Source organism: Populus nigra, chromosome 2 (genome assembly GCF_951802175.1).
Source record: "Populus nigra chromosome 2, ddPopNigr1.1, whole genome shotgun sequence".
Taxonomy (NCBI): Eukaryota; Viridiplantae; Streptophyta; class Magnoliopsida; order Malpighiales; family Salicaceae; genus Populus; species Populus nigra.
In genome coordinates, this window is record NC_084853.1 from 40,388,491 (window position 1) to 40,406,549 (window position 18,059).

Sequence of the window (18,059 nt, forward strand, 5' to 3'; positions counted from 1 at the left end):
GGAGTTGTAATATTGAGTTTTGAATAGAAAAAAGATTGAATAATAAAAATTTACATTAAGGCTTTTACAAAGTGATTTTATTCAACAAAAATCTATATATTTTTAGTAAAAAGATTTAAATATCCTTAGCATTTTCCTGATAAAATCTATATATATACAGGAGTACTACATGGTGGTCGGGTGAGGGGTTTGGTTTTCGAATTTTTAAAAAGAGCGAATTTTGAAAGGCAACTTAGACGAGAAGTCGTCTAACTAACAGAATAAAACACACGCCCAATGAGCAAAAAAAGTATTGGAAGCAGTGAAGTAATTTCATGTTGAGTTGAGGGATTTCTTTCATGTAGGGAGGAGGGGAGTAATTGAAAATGGGTGATAGACAAGCCGTAGATCAGCAGCAGCTACAATCTCCATCGCAGCTGCAGCAGCAACAAGGAGCAGCAAGAGAAGACATGATTGGGTGTGTGATGGCTTTAGAGGCGGCTTTGCTTCCATGCTTGCCTGCCAGAGAGCTCCAGGCCATTGACCGCTCTCCCCATCCTTCTCATCAGAGTTAGTAACAACTATCGATCTCTTTTTTAATTCCGTTGCTTATTGTTGTGTAATTTTTATTTTTTGTAATTTTCTGAAATGCAATATAATTGGAATTGAGGCTTAGTATTTTGGAGAACATAGATCCAAAAAGAAAATAGCTGTAGAATGATTATAGTCTGTTCATTTAGGTTTTGGATAATTGGAGCTACAATGGCTGATGATAGTCCTGCCTTTCCAATTTATTATTAATGAGGTTGGTATTGCTGCTTCTCGTCATCCCACTCACACTTGGGATTTGGAGGGGTTAGGGAGGGAGCAACACTTTGTATGAAGCCTAAGGTCCACCTTACCTCCCAATGAACAAAAACTAAGGGTATGTTTACCAGGAAGGAAGGGTCGATAGGAGAAAGGATCGATATTAACCTGTATATTAAGTTTGTTTGGCTAACGAGGGAAAGGATGGAAGCCAATCTGCATCTACTCATATTGGGAGGATTGAAAATTATAAGTAGGCAAAGATAGAAGGGACCCTTCCAATCCTTTCTTTATTTAATCTCCATCCAGACCTCATCCACCCCCCTAAATCAAAGCCCTGTCTCCTAACAAAAAGACCCTAAAGCTCTAGGAGATAGACAAAGATCTGTAGGTGTTTGCCTGGAGATTCATCTTTTCATTGATGTCTCTTGGTCCATTACTCATCCATCACAACTAAAATTGCCAAGCATGAACGTGATGGTGGAAACTGCTAGAAAAACAAGTGGTAGAGAACAAGTGGTAGAGATTTTTCGGAACTACACTTTTGATGCATGTCCTGAAACTGTAGCATGTACTTTGGGCTTTTAGGGAGCAAATATTTTTTCTTCGTTCCTCTAATAACTTGACTTTTCTTTATGCACCCCTCTCGTTTGGCCATTCATCACTCTTTCCATGACATTCTATCACCGGGTCTGCTACTGTATCAAAAGGGAATGAATTTGAATAGTGTGGCATGAATTTAGTGTAAACTAATTGAAGTGCTGGACGCATTCATATAGCTAGAAGCCGAGAGTACTAGACTACTAGTTTATGTTTTTAAAACAAAACTATTAAACGATACATGCTGAAAAGTGTTTTCTTTTTCAATTGTTCCAGTTGATGTGGAGAGACATGCCAGGGATTTCATGGAGGCTGCCAAAAAGCTTCAACTGTATTTTATTGGTCTGCAACGTGAAGATCAACCAACCATGTCTGAAACACTGAGGAAGGTAAATTCCCACCACTTGCTCCACTTCCCTAAAGCATCATTGGAACTCTGATGAAATGGTGTGTTGCATCTTAACAGGATATTGCTATGATGGAAGAAGAGTTGAAAGTAAAGGATGAGCTGATCAAGAGACAAGAGAGATTGATTCAAGGGTGGAGGAAGGAATTGAAAGATCAAGCGGAAAAACACAACACTGAATTAGAGAGAGTGTAACAGAGCCTGTTAGCATCAGACATTTGGGATGCCAAATCGGGATCAATAACATTTATTTTTATTCAAGTGCTTGCCCGGCATTATTTTATCTTCTTTCTTCTTCTTTTTTGTGTGTAAATCGGGCTTAGAGCCCAACATTATTTTATCCTTAGCTTTCGAGTATGTGCGATTAATCAAAACACCTTCTGATAACAGCCATGCCTCGAACTCGAAGATTGACTGAAAATGACCAATGTCTTTGGGTGGCCAATATGTGATTATATCTGGCAACACCGCAACAGCATTATCTAATTTAATCCGCAACATTACACTCAAGCAAAATTACTGTTGAGTGATTCTCAGAAGCAAAGGAAAATATTTGACAGAAGTCACTCATAGCTACAATGATACACGAAAACTCTAAACCTCCTGTTCAAACAAAGAATGAAAAAGATAACAGGACACGCTTGCAAGAAGTTGAAGGTCCTAATGTCAGCCCTACCCTAGTAGTAGCTGAAAACCCAATCATTTTTGTCTATTTCTTGGCGTAGGTAATTAACATTGAATTCTGCTGAAGTATCTTGAATCCCTGAAGTCCATGCATTGCGCCTGTCGATTGCATCTCATCTCCATACTCTACAAAGGCAATCCCTGGCTTTGCTTCCACCATCCTGACCTCCTTAAAACCGGGATACTGCTGGAAGAGCATTTGCAGCATCATCGGGGTAGTCTCATTTGGAAGATTTTGAATAAACAGAATGTTGTTTGGTGGAGCTGGAGCCTCAGGAACCATAGATTTCACACCACCTGGATAGGGTATTTGTAATAGCTGCAACAACAATTTGAAGGTCAGGATCATAATAAGAGATATCGAACTTTCTTTTCACAACAAATTGACAGCTAAGCTTCACCAGTTTCTGAAAACAGGCTGTATCCTTTTGAATCTCAGCAACGAACTCTTTCACTAATTAATGGAAGTGAAACTAATTTCCATAAGTAGTTTATCATTAGCCAAGGTAACTAGCGATGGATTATTGTTTGATGTTTGATAAGTCGATCAACATAGGATCAGCAAATAATGGGTTTTCCATCACCAAAGAGAAGTAACACTCTAGATTAACTCACTAGAAATGCAATCCTCTTTGCTGGCCTGCTCTCTGTACTTTATAGCAACCAAAAGTTAGTTGGTAAAGAAGTCAATCTTAATTTTCAAATCCAAATATAAAATTAACTAGCTGAATTTCAGGTGAATAGTAATCACAAACATGCTGTCAAATCCATAATCAATTAAGATACAAAGGAAGATGAAATTAACCTAAAAACCACATATTCTAAAGAACCCAGTAGGGTAATCCTAATAGAACAGAGAACATGCTTACAGAAGGTGTTGTCCCGTAGGCGCCGCCATAAGCAGGGGTCAGACCCGCTCCCACTTGATTAGCATCATGTTGATCTTTCTTCTTTTTCCCTGTCATTAGAAAAATATAGATCTCAGAGGAAAATAATTCATAGAAACTGAAGAAGCATAATCTACACAATGATACATCTATCCCAAATCGGTTCCACATCTCAAAGTACTATCAAGCATGTGCACGCTCTACTGTTTCACAACCATGTGTGTTTAAAAACTTTTTATATTTTTGGTTATGAAAGGGGCCAAAGGTCCAAAACAAAGAGCTAACCACTACCACAATCACGACTAATCCCTGTTGCCATTAAATCACCTTTTGACTTCTCCCATTAAAAAGCAGGAGTGGCAAAAAAATACAGTCCTGAGTTCTCAGCACAGAAGTTCACTATGCATATTGTTTACAAACACAAGTACACATTCCGTTTCATGCTATATATGTGTGTGTGTGTGTGTGTGTGTGTGTGTGTGTGTATAACTTAGAATCATAGTTACACAAATCAATCTTTCTATAATCTATATGAGCAAGGCCATGACATCAAAATTGCGAATTTGCGAAGTCAGACAGTGAATACAGACAAAATTACAATTGGTCATGTTCTATCCTTGCAAGATCCAAAATAAAGGTACATAAAAAAAATAAAAAAATGTGCTACTACTCCCACATGCAAAAATCAGAAACACTATAAGCAAATGCTTGGCACTTATCAGTGAGTTTCTTTCTGTCATTCACTAAATAAAGAACATAAAAAAGTGTGAGAGGGAAAGATAGAGATGCCTTACCTTTTTCCTCATGCCTCCTTCGTTTTTCCCGTGGAACAAAAGTACCATCAGCTTTTGCTATGATATCCGATTTAGTTTTTGCATATTGTATTCTCTGCATTCGAAATATTTTTCATCAACATTAATTTTTGGCAAAAGAGAGGGATCCATGCTTTACAATAGTTGAAACATAGAATATGAGCTTGGTCAATTCGAGGAAAAGAAAAGTAAAGGAATCATGTTCAAATATGGTTCTCTGCCAATAGATTAAACAGCAAATGAAAGAAAAAGTTAGAAACGTGACAAGGTTCTTCTCTACTAGTAAATAGGAAGGAACAAATTCCACCCAGAAAATTATTGAAGAACCTTTATTTTTACCGATTGATGCTGCAGAAGTAAGAACGTGTATCTTACAAGCAAACTAGGATCTAATTGTTTCTAATTCAAGCTATGAAACCACCAATGCACAGAATAAGATATGGGCAGATAAGCACTAGAAAGAGCAGCCACTCCTTCATCGATCAGGTCCATTTGAGCCCTCCTGTCCAACCCAAGCAAGACATTTAATATCTAAGGAAAACATTAACCATTTTTTCACAAGGTTCCCTAGAGTTATTAAATCCTCTGCAATTTAAAGAACTTTCCTGTTGAAAAATGTGATGCTGACTTGGTTCATGAATGTTCATAATAATCATTTCATGTTTATCATTCCATAATTAATGTTTTACTTCATGCATTGTTTGGTCCACATTAAGTTCTTGTATTTGGTTTTTCCACAACATGAGAAACTTGTCACAACAGTTTTTTAGAGTTTTCTTTCACGAATACAGAGGTGTTCTTTTTTACTTTATTGTAGTTAGTGGATCTAGATACAGTCGCAAGTTTTCTTGATCTTTTGTTTGTTTAATTTTTTCCATTAAAATTCTGCCTAGAAATCTTAAATAACACCCATTGTTTCACATATGAACACAAATAGGATAATTTCAAAACTTCAAACATAATATAAGAAGAAAGAAACCCTAACAATATACATACATACATACATACATACCATGGGCTTATCATAAAAGGGGAAAGACTGCATTTGCCGTATAGCATTAGAGGCAGACTGAACATCCTCGAAAATAACCCAAGCTTGCCCTTTGTGTTTCAATGTCTTGAATGCCAATATCTCCAGTATCTTCCCGAATTGCGAGAACACAGCGTGCAGCGATGTCTTCAACTCTTTTTTTTTTTTCCAAGTCAGACATTATCACATACAAACCATATATGTGAGAAGGACGACGACAATTGAAAATTAAGAAGAAAAAAAAAGGAAAGAAGAGGGGAATCTGACATTACCATCGATTTTGATCTTCTCGTTGAGATTGTTGATGTAAATAGTCATGTTCTGCGAGACATCAGTGCCTGTACTATTATTGTTATCTCCCATTTCTTCTCTCTCTTGTAATGCCATGAATTCCAGCTCTAAATTTTGCTGGAAAAGAAAAAACGAAGAAGAAGAGACTGAGAGTTAGCTGTTTGTGCTGATAAATACACGAGCAAGACTGGGGGTTTAATTTGATTTCATTAGGGTTCTACAATCTACATTTTGCCCAAAAATCTAACAGCCACTGAAAAGGAGGGAGAGAAGCAGATGTGCGTCAGGCCCAACTTGTCTGCCCAATCCACCTACTTGGATTATGAGTAAGTAGCTTGGCCCATTATTAGATAAGGTCAGTTTTGGGTTTGGCCCATTATCCAAGGCCTTCAATCAAGCTGGCTTCCAGAAAAGAGAAGGGCATGCAATTTGACCTCTAAAATCTTGAAGAAGAATGACTCTGTCCGCATATATACGATCCCAACCTTTGAAATCAAAACTAAGGTCACATTGCATCTTTTGGTATGCAATGATCCACGTAGCCTAGCTAGATAAGGTATTAAGGAGGGTCATTTCATCACCAAGTACACGAAGGTAATATTTAAAAACAGTTGAAATCAATCGTGTTTTTAAAAAAATTAAATTTTTTATATTTTTAAATTGTTTTAATATGATGATATCAAAATAATTTTTAAAAAATAAAAAAATATTATTTTAATATATTTCTAAATAAAAAATATTTTAAAATATAACCGCTGTAATAGTCATGTACACCACTCCAGTTAGAGTTAGAGGATAAGGATGGAAAGACTTTGGCTCTCGTCAATTCTCAAGTGGCGTGAGGACTTTTTCTTGATGCATGCATATGAACGTTGTTTGATTCCCAGTCCACTTCATTTGGTTCTGCTCTATCTTTCTTTAGTGCTCAGCTTCCCTGAATATAAAAGGAGACAACGAGAAAACAAAGCAAGTGACCACCAATTTGAGTAATATCTCATGGCTACTTGAAATTCATGCCAGCCTTGTTTGTTGTTGCTTGTGCCTTCTGTTTTGCTAGGGTATACTAAGAATGGCTCTGTTCTTAGTCATTTACATCGTTAGCTACAAGAAAATAAAAGGAAAGGAGTTGACTAAAAGTTTGAGTCATTTAGAGCCACTCAGGATCTTGACAGATGGTTTTTTTAATAGAAAAAAAAAGGTGTTGACAAAGAAGTTTTTAATGGGGCACGTCAAATGCCATTAATTTTACATCTATCAGAATTTGACGTCTAATCTAGGCAGTCACGGAAAACGAAGAACCAAGCTAGATTTACTGGATCAGTGACGTTACGTTCCAACTTGGAAAAGCAGACCTTATGCTAGATCATTACAGTTCACACAAGTTGCTGGAAAACCAGCTATCTAGCTCCACTGAGCAGCTGTTACTGGAGGCAATGACTGTCAGGAAACAGCTGCAGCCTCCATGCAATCGTGAGGGTAAAGAAAAGAGCGAGTGTGCCACGGACTGAACATGATTCATGACAAAGTTAGAGCGCTTTAGGACCACAATAAATCTTTTTAAGAAAAGGTAAATAAATAAATGCTAGCAACATAACTATTGTCTTTTTATGCGCGCCCCGGTTTCAAGAAAGCTATGCTCTGTCGTGTGGTATTGCTTTGCTGTTGGCTCACCAAATGGAATTTGCCTAGTGTTTCAGAGTCTGAGGCTCTCAATTCTCAAAAAGCTTCCAGCTACGCTGCCTGTGGTGGTCCGCAAAGAGATTTTTATTTGGATTAGCAATTTGTAATCGTTCTCAACGTCTAAACTAATTTCTTAATCACGGATTTTTGCTTCTCCAGTGTCATTAGCATTTGTTTAATTTAAAAATTTGCGTCCAACCATTTTTTTTGTTCTTCTATGTTCTCTGGAAAAGCTTGAGGTTGCTAGGCTATCAAGAAACTCTATGAAGTTGCTCTAACTCTATCATATAACGACTGTATGTAATTAAACCATTATTTGCAATTACGCCGAAAGATAACATAAAAAGAATCACCGATTCATATGCGTTTACATCATAATCACTGCGAGCAAGAACAATGATATGCCCGATGCGAGGGCAGAGAAAACATCTACAAAAGCATATTTGGAATTCTCGCTAACATCAAAATCAGAATCCTTGCCACAACTACACATTTTACGTCGAGGACAATTTAGTTGTATTTGAACGGGTTCGATTATTTCAATTTTAACTCTATACAACCAAAATTGAACCAAATGTTTTTTTTAATTTATTAATTAGTTTAATCTTTTTGCTAGTTTGATTTTTTTGGTTTTTTTTTATTAATTGGTGTGTTTTTTTTATTCCACCCCTATTAATTAATAATACCTAGAAAGAAAAAAAAGAGACTCGGCAAAAAGCACGAGAAGCTCGGACACTTGGGAGACGGGGTTTTAATTTCCCTGGACAGGACCTCAATGCACAAATACTCTCCTGTCGTGAAATCGAGACACGACAACATGTTCACGTGAGTTCACATGAGTTAACGCCTTAGCAATTAGCCAGGAGCATCTGTCTCAAGAATTCAATTCGAAATTGGGCACCTAAAGCTTAGAGCCCATCAATTTAAAGAGCTGGAATCTGCACATACTGAAAGCCATTTTAGTTAAATTATTATTGACTCTTGACTCAGTCGGAATTCTCCTTGATCTTTCACGAGTTCATTGGGCCAGGAATCTGTCTTCCAGAAAAATGAAAAAAAGAAGAAGCAAAACACACGCACGCACAAAATAGGGACCCTCTTGTCTGGTTCAAGTGGACTGCTTATGTCATGTTGCACCCCTAATTAACCATCATCGGCTGTGAGTCCTTTTAACTTTTTTAGGACACCGCTCTCACGTCTATAGTTATTAGAACCGGTCCGGGGTTGACCTGGCCAAGAGGCCGGGTCTCGGGTTTCAGAGGTCAACTCGGGTCAACCCGGATTAACCCGGAAAAATTAAAAAAAAATAAAGTTTTAATATTTCATATGAAAAAATTCATGTAAATATAGATTATACATATTATGAAGTTTAAAAGAATATTTTAAAAAGTTTTTTATCCCACATTAAAAAGATATTATGTTCAGTTTTAAGTTAAAGTATTTAAACTAAAAAATTTTTTTATCCCACATTGAAAAAACATAACTTTTTCCTTGGAAACATAGAGTATATATACTAATGGGTTTCAAATCCCACATTGAAAAAACATAACTTTTTTCACGGAAACATGGAGTATATATATGAAAGGGCTTCAAATCCCACATTGAAAAGATATTATGTTATCCTTTTAAGTTGAAGTATTTAAACCAAAAGGTTTTTTATCCCACATTGAAAAAACATGGTTTTTTTCATGGGAACATAGTGTATATATATGAAAGGGTTTCAAACCCCACATTGAAAAGATACTATGTTATCCTTTTAAGTTGAAGTATTTAAACCAAAAGGTTTTTTATCCCACATTGAAAAGACATGGTTTTTTTCATGGAAACATAGTGTATATATATGAAAGGGCTTCAAACCCCACATTGAAAAGATACTATGTTATCATTTTAAGTTGAAGTATTTAAACCAAAAGGTTTTTTTATCCCACATTGAAAAAACATGGTTTTTTTCACGGGAACATAGTGTATATATATGAAAGGGGTTCAAATCCCATATTGAAAAAACACTATGTTATCCTTTTAAGTTTAAGTATTTAAACCAAAAGGTTTTTTATCCCACATTGAAAAAACATGATTTTTTTCTTGGAAACATAGAGTATATATATACTAATGTGTTTCAAATTCCACATTTGAAAAAAAAAAACCGGGTCTCGTCCGGGTTTGCCCAGGTCACCTGGGTTCCGGGTTGACCCGCCGGGCCGGGTTTAATAACTGTGCTCACGCCGCTCTTTTTTAATGTGGAATAAAAAACTTTTTTAGCTCCACGGTCATCATATGAGCAACCATAGAGTTTAAACATGAAACAAAAAAAAAACAAATTTTTTAATTCCAAATTCTTATCCTTAAACATCACCTAGATGATTGTTTGCTTCTTCTTCACATGCTTGATTCTGGCGTGAGCAGAGTCTTCACTCCTCTGACTCTCTCAACCGTTGGATCTTCGATGTTTCTCATCATTAAGCTGAAGAATTTAGTAAGATTGTAAAAGATCGAAAACCAAGTCATTAATGTTTTCTTTTTCATTAAAAAAATATGGATATTTTAGGTTAAAAAAAAGGGACAGGCGAGAGCGGCAGAAAGAAGAAACAGTCATCACGTGGCAAGAACATAGAAGTTCACTGCATATATCTCCTAGCGTAATTTGAAAGGGTCCACCGTTTAACCGTAGTGGATGCTAGTTCTTCTTCGAGCCTCACGCGTCTCAGTTTCCGTCTCTTTCTATATAAACCCCTTAAGGCTACCTTCTATCATCACATGTTTTCGCAACCTTGAGCAGAGAGAGTCTAGAAAGAAAAAAGGAAGAGTGACCCTTTGTTTCTCTCAGCTGCTGCACAAGGTTTCGAATCAAATCATAAGCTGTTCTTAATTACAATGGCTCGTTCTTCCTCAAACACAAAGGTCATCTCTGGCTTGATCAGCAAGGCGATCAACGGCAGAGGATTCTCAGCTGTTGCATCACAAGGAGCTGCTGTGTCCAAGGCAAGAAGCGGTGCTGATGCCACGGTGAAGAAAACGGGGGAGGAGGTTGGCAAGTCTACCGAGAAGACTCCCTGGGTTCCAGATCCTCGTACTGGATTCTACAGACCAGGGAATGTTGCGGAGGAAATCGATGAGGCTGGATTACGTGCTTCCCTCTTGAAGAAACATTGAGAGATCACTATCTAATCTTATTAATAAAATTTGATTACTATATCATGTTCTACGGTACAAAACGAAGGATCGATGGACGCGTGTGTGTTGTGGGGGGGGGGGGGTGGTTCTGATGCATTGGCAGCTTGGGCTATCGGTGTGTGTGCAAAAAAAAAAAAAAAACAGATCTTGGCTCGATTCGATTACTGTTATGGCATACATCTCTGTCCTCTCTCTGTTTAAGGGACAGAATTCGCAGATATCTTACAGATGTAGTATCTCTTCCTATAAATTCATTATGCAATTACAGGTTATTTATCACACACGGTCTCAAATTATTAGTTTTTGTTTCCCTTTATGCGAAAACCATTAATTTTTCATGATATTTTCGTGGCAGCAGGCATAGCTTTGCCATTTCAATTGATGACGTTCAGGTCTGAAACCTGAAAACCAGTTTTTTCAATGATTTGGAATGCCCGCTTGTGATTGGCCAGACACCAGTGACAAAAAATATTAGTCCACGAGAAATACGAGTGGCTACTTTCCTTGTTATTGCCTATTATCGTCACTATGTTTTTTAAAATATTTTTTTTATTTAAAAATATATTAAAATATTTTTTTTATATTAACTCATGAAAACAATAAAAAAATTAATTTCAAACAAAAATTCTCAAAATTTTTGAAAACATTATTTCTACTATGAAAACAAACATACACTACAAGCAAAGCAACCAACTAATAATTATAGTTTTAGAATTATAAAAGAAATTATCCATACCAAGCTAATTAATTTTAAAAAAAAACAATCTAAACCTAAACCTACATTTTCATTGTACAAGGAGTGATTGATAATGTAGTGGTTGAGCTCGATTTTTAAATTGTGTTTTTGCTTGAAAAAAATTAAATTTATTTTTTAAAAACTTATTAATAGTTTTGATATGCTAGTGTTAAAACTAAAAAAATATTACTTTTAATAAAAAAACACTTAAAAAAAAAAAACAAGTCATCAAGCCCTCTATCAAGTCACAAAGCATGGTTGAAAACCCTTATCCATGTGATTATAAATAATATATTTGAACGAATAGGACGATCTCCTCCTAACTTGAAACAAATAAAGCTCAGCCAAAAGCAACACCTAGCTGTTTACGTGCGTAGTCTAATACCATATATTTTGATTATAGCGTGCAGTCTAATATTACCATTATGCTAACTTTGGTGTTTGATCAATCTAATAATGTAGGCAACACCATCAACAGCAGGTCCCTCACCAACCGAGAATTGCATAATTCACTCCTTGCTTGTCTTCTGCCTTCCAAATAATTTATCGAGATTCCGCCGCTGAGGATGGCTTCCTCTATTTATTCTATGCCAGTTAATGGTTTAATAATCGAGCTCGTATATAGTAAGTGGCGACAGCTGAGAATTTCTTTTGTCATCCTTTACTGGGTAATTCGTTAAAGATACCTAGCTACTGTTCATCTGTGGGATCGTTATAGTTGAAATCGCATAATGATCTTCTAATATTATAATGGGTGGCGAGAAGGGAAGTTAGGCAAAGTTCAGTTGCCAGTTTGTGTATATATTTTATTTTATTTTATTTGTTCTCTAGCTGTATAAAGTTTGCGATGAATCTGACGTTGCAATGCAAACTGCAAAAAAGCCAAGATTCGGTGAATAGTCGAGTCTGGCTCGCAGAAAAATAAAAGCTGTCTGATTGTGACAGTGACGATTGACGAGGGAAACGCACGGCTTTTCTGTTGATTTTGAGTAGGCAGTAATTTCAACATTAATATAATATTATTCGAATTCGAAGAACAAGATCGAAAGACATGCATATGAGGACGGTTCTCTTGTGGGTTCACCCAACATTTCAGGGTTTGCTTGCAAAAGGAAAAATCTTGAAGAATAGAAACTCAATTTCAACTAGAATTGATAAGATTCTGGAATGGATGAATGATTGGGTAACAAATTAACAATGCAATGAACCTTGGAATAAGATATTTTAGATTGCGGGTAGAATTTGTTTTTGAAAAATTCTATTGTTTTAGTTTTAAATTAATTTTTTTATATTTTTAAATCATTTTAATATATTAACATTAAAAATAATTATTATAATGGTTGGAGCATCCATCAACTTCAATGCATAAATTCCGATAGAGTTTTCCCACGAATTAAATTTAGGAAATGCTTGTGATGTCTACGCGTCCCAAATAAGTCGATAATTTATAATGGTTGGAGCAGCGGAGACGGTATCTTTCGTATATGTCATGATGGGTGTCGTGCAACAAGTTTCTTACAAGACGAGGTTTGTTTTGGTGATGATATACGGGTTAATTACACCAGGACGGGAGACTTGTGCACAGAATCCTGTTGTAATGTGCCAGTAGCAAACATAAATCAACAAGAATTGAGGTAGGATTTAGGAACGATGTTGTTGTTTCTCCTTCTTTTGGTACATGGCAGTCTTTGTGTTGCTAATATAGCCGCGCTGTATCTCCCATTCGCATTTTGGATGGAGTATTTTCTCCGTATGGAGAAGAAAGACGTGGGAAACATGTATTTCACGTCGCATGATCAGTTCAAGGAGAAAAAGCTTTATGAGCACGTGCTCATCTTCGTTCTGTCACAGGCAAGCACAGTTAAAGAAAGTTCTCCGATCCTGCCTTTTGGATTTGGTGAAAACCACAATATACCTTTCTCCAAATCAAGCTATGGGCGGCGCTGGCAAACGAAAGGCAGCAGGACAGTCCCTTGATAAGACAGCATGAAATGATGCAGCTTCCTCAATTTCACGCTCAGTCAAATTCGTGCTTTCCATGGACCAGAGAAACTTCTAATCCGGTAATCCCCAGAGGCCCAGTTTTACTCCTCTACGTTAGCTCCCTGCAATTTAACATCGTTCTCCAAATGCAAGCCCGTGTTAGGCATTACTGCTTTAGGAGAGGCGCAATTGCAAACAATGAGGCAGAGAGCCTCTTCTACTTCAAACCAGTAAAACTCGGAAAGATACCTTCACTCAACAAATCTGACTCAACTGAAACCTCGATCTTGAGGTGTCTGACTATTTTAAGACCTTAAGAAAACATAACAAGGGAGAAGAACACTTTACATACCCTGCAAGGTCCTAACAGCTTACACGAATTCCAGCTACCAAAGAATTTAATATTCCCACCAGATATATCAACATTACCTGTATAGCCTCTCAAATCTATTATCTGTGTTTGCTTGAGCTTGGTAGAATAACCTCAGAATACTGAAGCTTATGTGTGAAAATAGATTTTTCAGATACTCATGCTTTCTTTCATGAAGTTATCCTGGGTACTACAAAACAAATTGCAAATAGTGAGAATAATTTCTTGACCTTACAAACTATAGCAAGTTACAAGTACTTATCAACAAGTCCAAGGCCATAGTTTTTCTGCATCTCAAGTGACTAAAGTTGGGAATGACTCAGCCAAATGCCATTCCTACAATACAATTAGCAGCTTGTGATATTGCAGTTGTAATTGCATCGAAAGGGGTATTGTAAGTTCTTATACTCATGGGCCAAATACTGTTGCCAATACTCATGTAAGAAAAGGACAGGTTCCAAATGAGCACAGGCATTCTAAACCAAAAGAAACTCCAACGAGGATCCATAATTCCTTGAAACGAAGAGATGCAACTTTAGCTTTCCAGGCAGAACCTTTCAGGAATATTGGTTAGACGCTGAGCACATACCTCATCCTCATATAGTAGATAGATAGTTCTAAATAACTTCTTTCAAAAGTTACTTTTCCTTATTATAAAAGAAGAAACATATAGAGTTCAAAGCAAACATAATTAGGAAAGGGGTGATTGTTGCAAAATGTCCATGCAGTGATTGTTCCGCCCAGAATCAAGACTGGTTTTCCGTATCAGTTTGAAATTTGAATGATTTGATACCTTCTACTACCAAGTTCTTGAAATAAATTTAACAATTGTGTCAGCATCTCCAATTTGTTGACAGCATGAAGAATGTAAGGAAACATCCTAAAACCCAAAGCGAGCCTACGCCGTGCTAATTGCTTAACGGACAATGTTATAAGAAAGCTGCATATATACGGTTTACAATTTCCAATTCTTTTCCTTCAAGAAAAAAAAAACGATTCAATTCAATACCAAGTCAAACTAAAAGAAAAGCATCCCATTATTCATCCCTTCAATATCCATTAATTAACAGGTAAATAAATCCCTAAAAAGAGGAAACAAAGGGGTTGGATCTAAGCTTGGTTGCTAACTCAACATTATTGCAATTCAACCCACACCCACACTGTGGACACTCATAGAAATTATCGATTGGAAAACTGGCGGAAGCGATTCCAACAGAAAAATCGAGCTCATCTCCATTTCTAATAACCTCCACAATATTTAACCAAAAAAACATAACCTTCACACTTACTCCACTCAAACTCGTTAGCCTGTTATCGCTCATGTAACCACCGATTGTGGATTTGTAGTTAAGCTGATAAGAACCTTCCACAGAGAAACTGCACGAACCGTTCAAAAAGGCGCTGAATTCGCCAGTAGTTTTGTCCAGTTTGTAGCCTGTGACACCTTTTGGGAGAATACCGATCGGGAAGTTGTATCCAGCTATGATTTCATACGCCGTTGGCAGATTGTCGGTGATGGTGAGAGATGATGAAGTGACGAGCGGTGATAGGATGAGGAAGAGGGTGAAAATGGCGGTGAAAGACATTGGGGTCGCTCTGCTTGGTGTGAAAAGGATTCGTTTTTTATTTTTGTATACTGGATTTAGGTAAATTTTGTTGATTTCTGCTTGGGGAGTCGTTGGAACTCGGGAGGACACGTAATGACTTTTGGAAAAGTAATTGGTGAGTGCTGATTTTGTCACCATCGGAGAACCTAGATAATGTCTCTGGTTTTCTTTTTGTTTCTTCCCCTCGATATCATCAATGTTTCATTACTGCTATACTGATGAACTCAACCTTATCAATCTTCTACTGCAGCAAAACAATGTCGTAAAGCACTGTTCTTTAAGATTCATTTACCTGATTTGTAGTCAATCTTTCCCTTTTCAGACCCTTAATTTTCTCTTTCAACTCGATCATTGGACTTTCTTTCTTTACAATTTCATCCTTAAAAGTTGTGTTATCATGATTTTGACACATAATTTTATATTAATTAGAAACACTAATTGATTTTCGAGGACTAGCTATGTAATAAGAAAAATAATCAACACCTATAAATTATACCTAAAATAAATTACATTATTATTTATTAAAAAAAAAACTAAACATGGATCCACTAATTATATTACCTGATAGTCAACATCTATGGATAGGAGTTGATAATAGATCCTTTAATTCCGAGTTAAGTTATTAAATAAAAGAAATTTTACATATATTTATATCAAATAAAAATCATGCAATACCAACATAAATATGTATTCATTGATTTTATTATTAAATAGTCAACATTCAAGGATAAAAGCCAATAACAGATCCTCTAATCTTGGGTTGAGTTCTCAAATAAATGATAGTTGATAAACATTTATATTAAACCAATAACACATATAAAATGACAACATGAAAAATATATACATGCATCAATTGATTCTATTTCTTGATAGTCAACATCCAGTGATAGGAGACAATAACGGGTCATCTAATCTTGTGTTGATTCCTCATATAAAAGACAATTAATACACATTTATATCAAACAAAAAATACCATATAAAAACTCAACATATAAAATTAATTGAAAAAATCTTTATTTCACCACAAACAACATATCGAATAAACACATATTTATGTATATAATTTCCACACCAAGACCAAATCATTATACCTTAGATAAAAATATTGCAGCCCAATCCTTCCAACCAAATCATAGGGTAATGATTTTAACCTTATTTCATATTAAAAATAAAATTTGCCAATGGCATCACACTAACAGGGTTGCTACATTATGGTGTGGACCCTAACATCTTAAATTTCACAAACAATTGCAACGATATGCAATCAATTAAAAATTATTCACAATAATCAAATTTTATCATAAATCAATAATATCATAAAAGTTATTCCACAATTCATTTAGGGCTCAAAATTAACCTCTAAAAGTTATTAAAATGGTCATGAAGCTGCAAGAACTGAGGGGGGCAATGTTGGCGCATATAGATCATGCGCCGTCAGCATTGTTAAGTTGTCACGCTTAATTAGACGAGCTGGTGAGGCTGCAAGATGCATGGATCGACTTGCCATTTGCGGTACTCCTTCCTCTACCTTTTTCTATGAGTGATATCGCCCACCACCGTCTATGAAGGGAGAAAGAAAAGCCTAAAGTTTTGGGTTTTCTCTGTCTGCTTGTTTGTTTCTTTTTCTTTTTCTTTTTGTTATTGTTGTTATACATGGGGAAAGTGTGGGAGAATAGATGTGACTAGGTTCTCTACTAGTGCTCTATTATGGATGATGGAGAGAGGGAAAACTAGAGCTCTAGGTAAAAAAAGAAAAGGGATTTGTTGGGATGGTTTTGTATGGCAATAATGTAGGAGAGAAAAATAGCGTAGTCAGGTTGTCGATGTTGCTATTACTAGCGATGTGGGGTGTCTTGTCATGGTTGTCATTGGTGTTGGAGGAGTTATCAATGATAGTGGATGGAATAAGAGGGAGATATTGATAGAGAGTTTTTTTAGGGTTATACATGTTTTTTCTTTACTTGTTTTTTTTTTCTGTTTTTTTATTTAATTCTTCATCATATAAAATTTCTTTCTTATATTTTTGTGTTTTCTTTTTCTCTCTAAAATACCATACATCATTCATCAAGCACATATTTCTTTTCACCTTATCTTCTTTCATCTTCTACAAGTTTCCATATGTTTTACCTCTTTTTTTCTTTTTACTTATGATTATCTCTGTACTCTCAAGTTGCTTTAGAAAGGGGTTTGCAATGTTCACTTTGATTCCATATCCCTTTCTTAATTATTGTCATGCTCACTAAACATATTTTATTATAGAATTTTTTATTTTGATTCATCAACATGCATATGATAAATGAAAGATAAAAAATTATGAAATGGTCGGAAATTAACTGAATCACATCAAAAAATATGTATTTTATATATTTTTTAAGATAATTCTTAAAATTTCATCAATTTAAGTAGTTAAATTCAAGTCATGATAGGGACTTGTTTTGCATTGTAAGCACTTACTTGTGTGATCTGTCAAGGGATATTTTAATATTGCATGAAATGTCGATATTACAATTTTAAATTTTAGGTCATGGTTAAAAAAATGATCAAAGTTAACATTTAAAGATAACAAATTCCATTTTAATTTGTACCACTCAAAAGGCTTGAAAATCTGGAGTTTAATACCTAAAGATTTGATTTTTTGATATTTAGGTCCTCATGTTTTAAGATTTTATTTTTTTTATCCTAAACTCCACTTTTTTCACGCAGTCATTGGATGTTGAAAGTGTGGAAAGAAAATCACCGCAAAAAGGGAACAAGAGAGAAAGCGTTCGATCAGCCACATTCCAACCTTAAAAGGCCAATCACGGTGTTTATGGATTCTTCGTATAAAGGGAAATTCAATAAAGATGATTTTTTCCTTCAAATGGTTACGCTAAAGGTCTTTAATCCCCTCTGGCTTATTTTTTTTTTATATATATAATAACAACAATTAATGAATTTAATATATTTATATTTAATATATTTATCAAAGATTTTAAGGTTATAGTAATTTCTGCACGTTAATTTTAAGCTATACAAA

At 35.7% G+C, this 18,059-nt stretch overlaps 4 protein-coding genes across 4 annotated transcripts; 2 read left to right on the plus strand and 2 right to left on the minus strand.

Annotated features, from left to right (window-relative positions):
• The first annotated feature begins 179 nt into the window (after positions 1-179).
• LOC133683075 (mediator of RNA polymerase II transcription subunit 28) lies at positions 180-2,075 on the plus strand. The gene is made up of 3 exons (XM_062106588.1): positions 180-549; positions 1,663-1,775; positions 1,853-2,075. Exons 1-3 carry the CDS (start codon positions 366-368, stop codon positions 1,985-1,987), a joined length of 432 nt encoding a protein of 143 aa, XP_061962572.1. The 5' UTR covers positions 180-365; the 3' UTR covers positions 1,988-2,075.
• Positions 2,076-2,202: 127 nt separating this feature from the next.
• On the minus strand, positions 2,203-5,739 carry LOC133683074 (U1 small nuclear ribonucleoprotein A). The gene is made up of 5 exons (XM_062106586.1): positions 5,478-5,739; positions 5,188-5,360; positions 4,158-4,251; positions 3,346-3,434; positions 2,203-2,795 (listed from the first exon to the last, which is right to left on the minus strand). The coding sequence occupies exons 1-5, from the start codon at positions 5,590-5,592 to the stop codon at positions 2,502-2,504; spliced, it is 765 nt and encodes a 254-aa protein (XP_061962570.1). The 5' UTR covers positions 5,593-5,739; the 3' UTR covers positions 2,203-2,501.
• Positions 5,740-9,904: 4,165 nt separating this feature from the next.
• LOC133681514 (protein SENESCENCE-ASSOCIATED GENE 21, mitochondrial-like) lies at positions 9,905-10,626 on the plus strand. The gene has a single exon (XM_062104564.1). It carries the CDS (start codon positions 10,048-10,050, stop codon positions 10,324-10,326), a length of 279 nt encoding a protein of 92 aa, XP_061960548.1. The 5' UTR covers positions 9,905-10,047; the 3' UTR covers positions 10,327-10,626.
• Positions 10,627-14,449: 3,823 nt separating this feature from the next.
• Positions 14,450-15,322, minus strand: LOC133681513 (uncharacterized). The gene has a single exon (XM_062104563.1). It carries the CDS (start codon positions 15,179-15,181, stop codon positions 14,519-14,521), a length of 663 nt encoding a protein of 220 aa, XP_061960547.1. The 5' UTR covers positions 15,182-15,322; the 3' UTR covers positions 14,450-14,518.
• Positions 15,323-18,059: the final 2,737 nt, after the last annotated feature.

Excerpts from the sequence above, each read along its gene's own strand:
- LOC133683075 (XM_062106588.1), top strand. The coding sequence starts at position 366 with ATGGGTGATAGACAAGCCGTAGATCAGCAGCAGCTACAATCTCCATCG. Across the intron at positions 550-1,662 it reads TCCCCATCCTTCTCATCAGA|TTGATGTGGAGAGACATGCC; the intron begins GTTAGTAACAAC and ends CAATTGTTCCAG. Across the intron at positions 1,776-1,852 it reads TGTCTGAAACACTGAGGAAG|GATATTGCTATGATGGAAGA; the intron begins GTAAATTCCCAC and ends GCATCTTAACAG.
- LOC133683074 (XM_062106586.1), bottom strand. The coding sequence starts at position 5,592 with ATGGCATTACAAGAGAGAGAAGAAATGGGAGATAACAATAATAGTACA. Across the intron at positions 4,252-5,187 it reads CCTTTTATGATAAGCCCATG|AGAATACAATATGCAAAAAC; the intron begins GTATGTATGTAT and ends TTTCGAATGCAG. Across the intron at positions 3,435-4,157 it reads AAGGAGGCATGAGGAAAAAG|GGAAAAAGAAGAAAGATCAA; the intron begins GTAAGGCATCTC and ends TTCTAATGACAG.
- LOC133681514 (XM_062104564.1), top strand. The coding sequence starts at position 10,048 with ATGGCTCGTTCTTCCTCAAACACAAAGGTCATCTCTGGCTTGATCAGC.
- LOC133681513 (XM_062104563.1), bottom strand. The coding sequence starts at position 15,181 with ATGGTGACAAAATCAGCACTCACCAATTACTTTTCCAAAAGTCATTAC.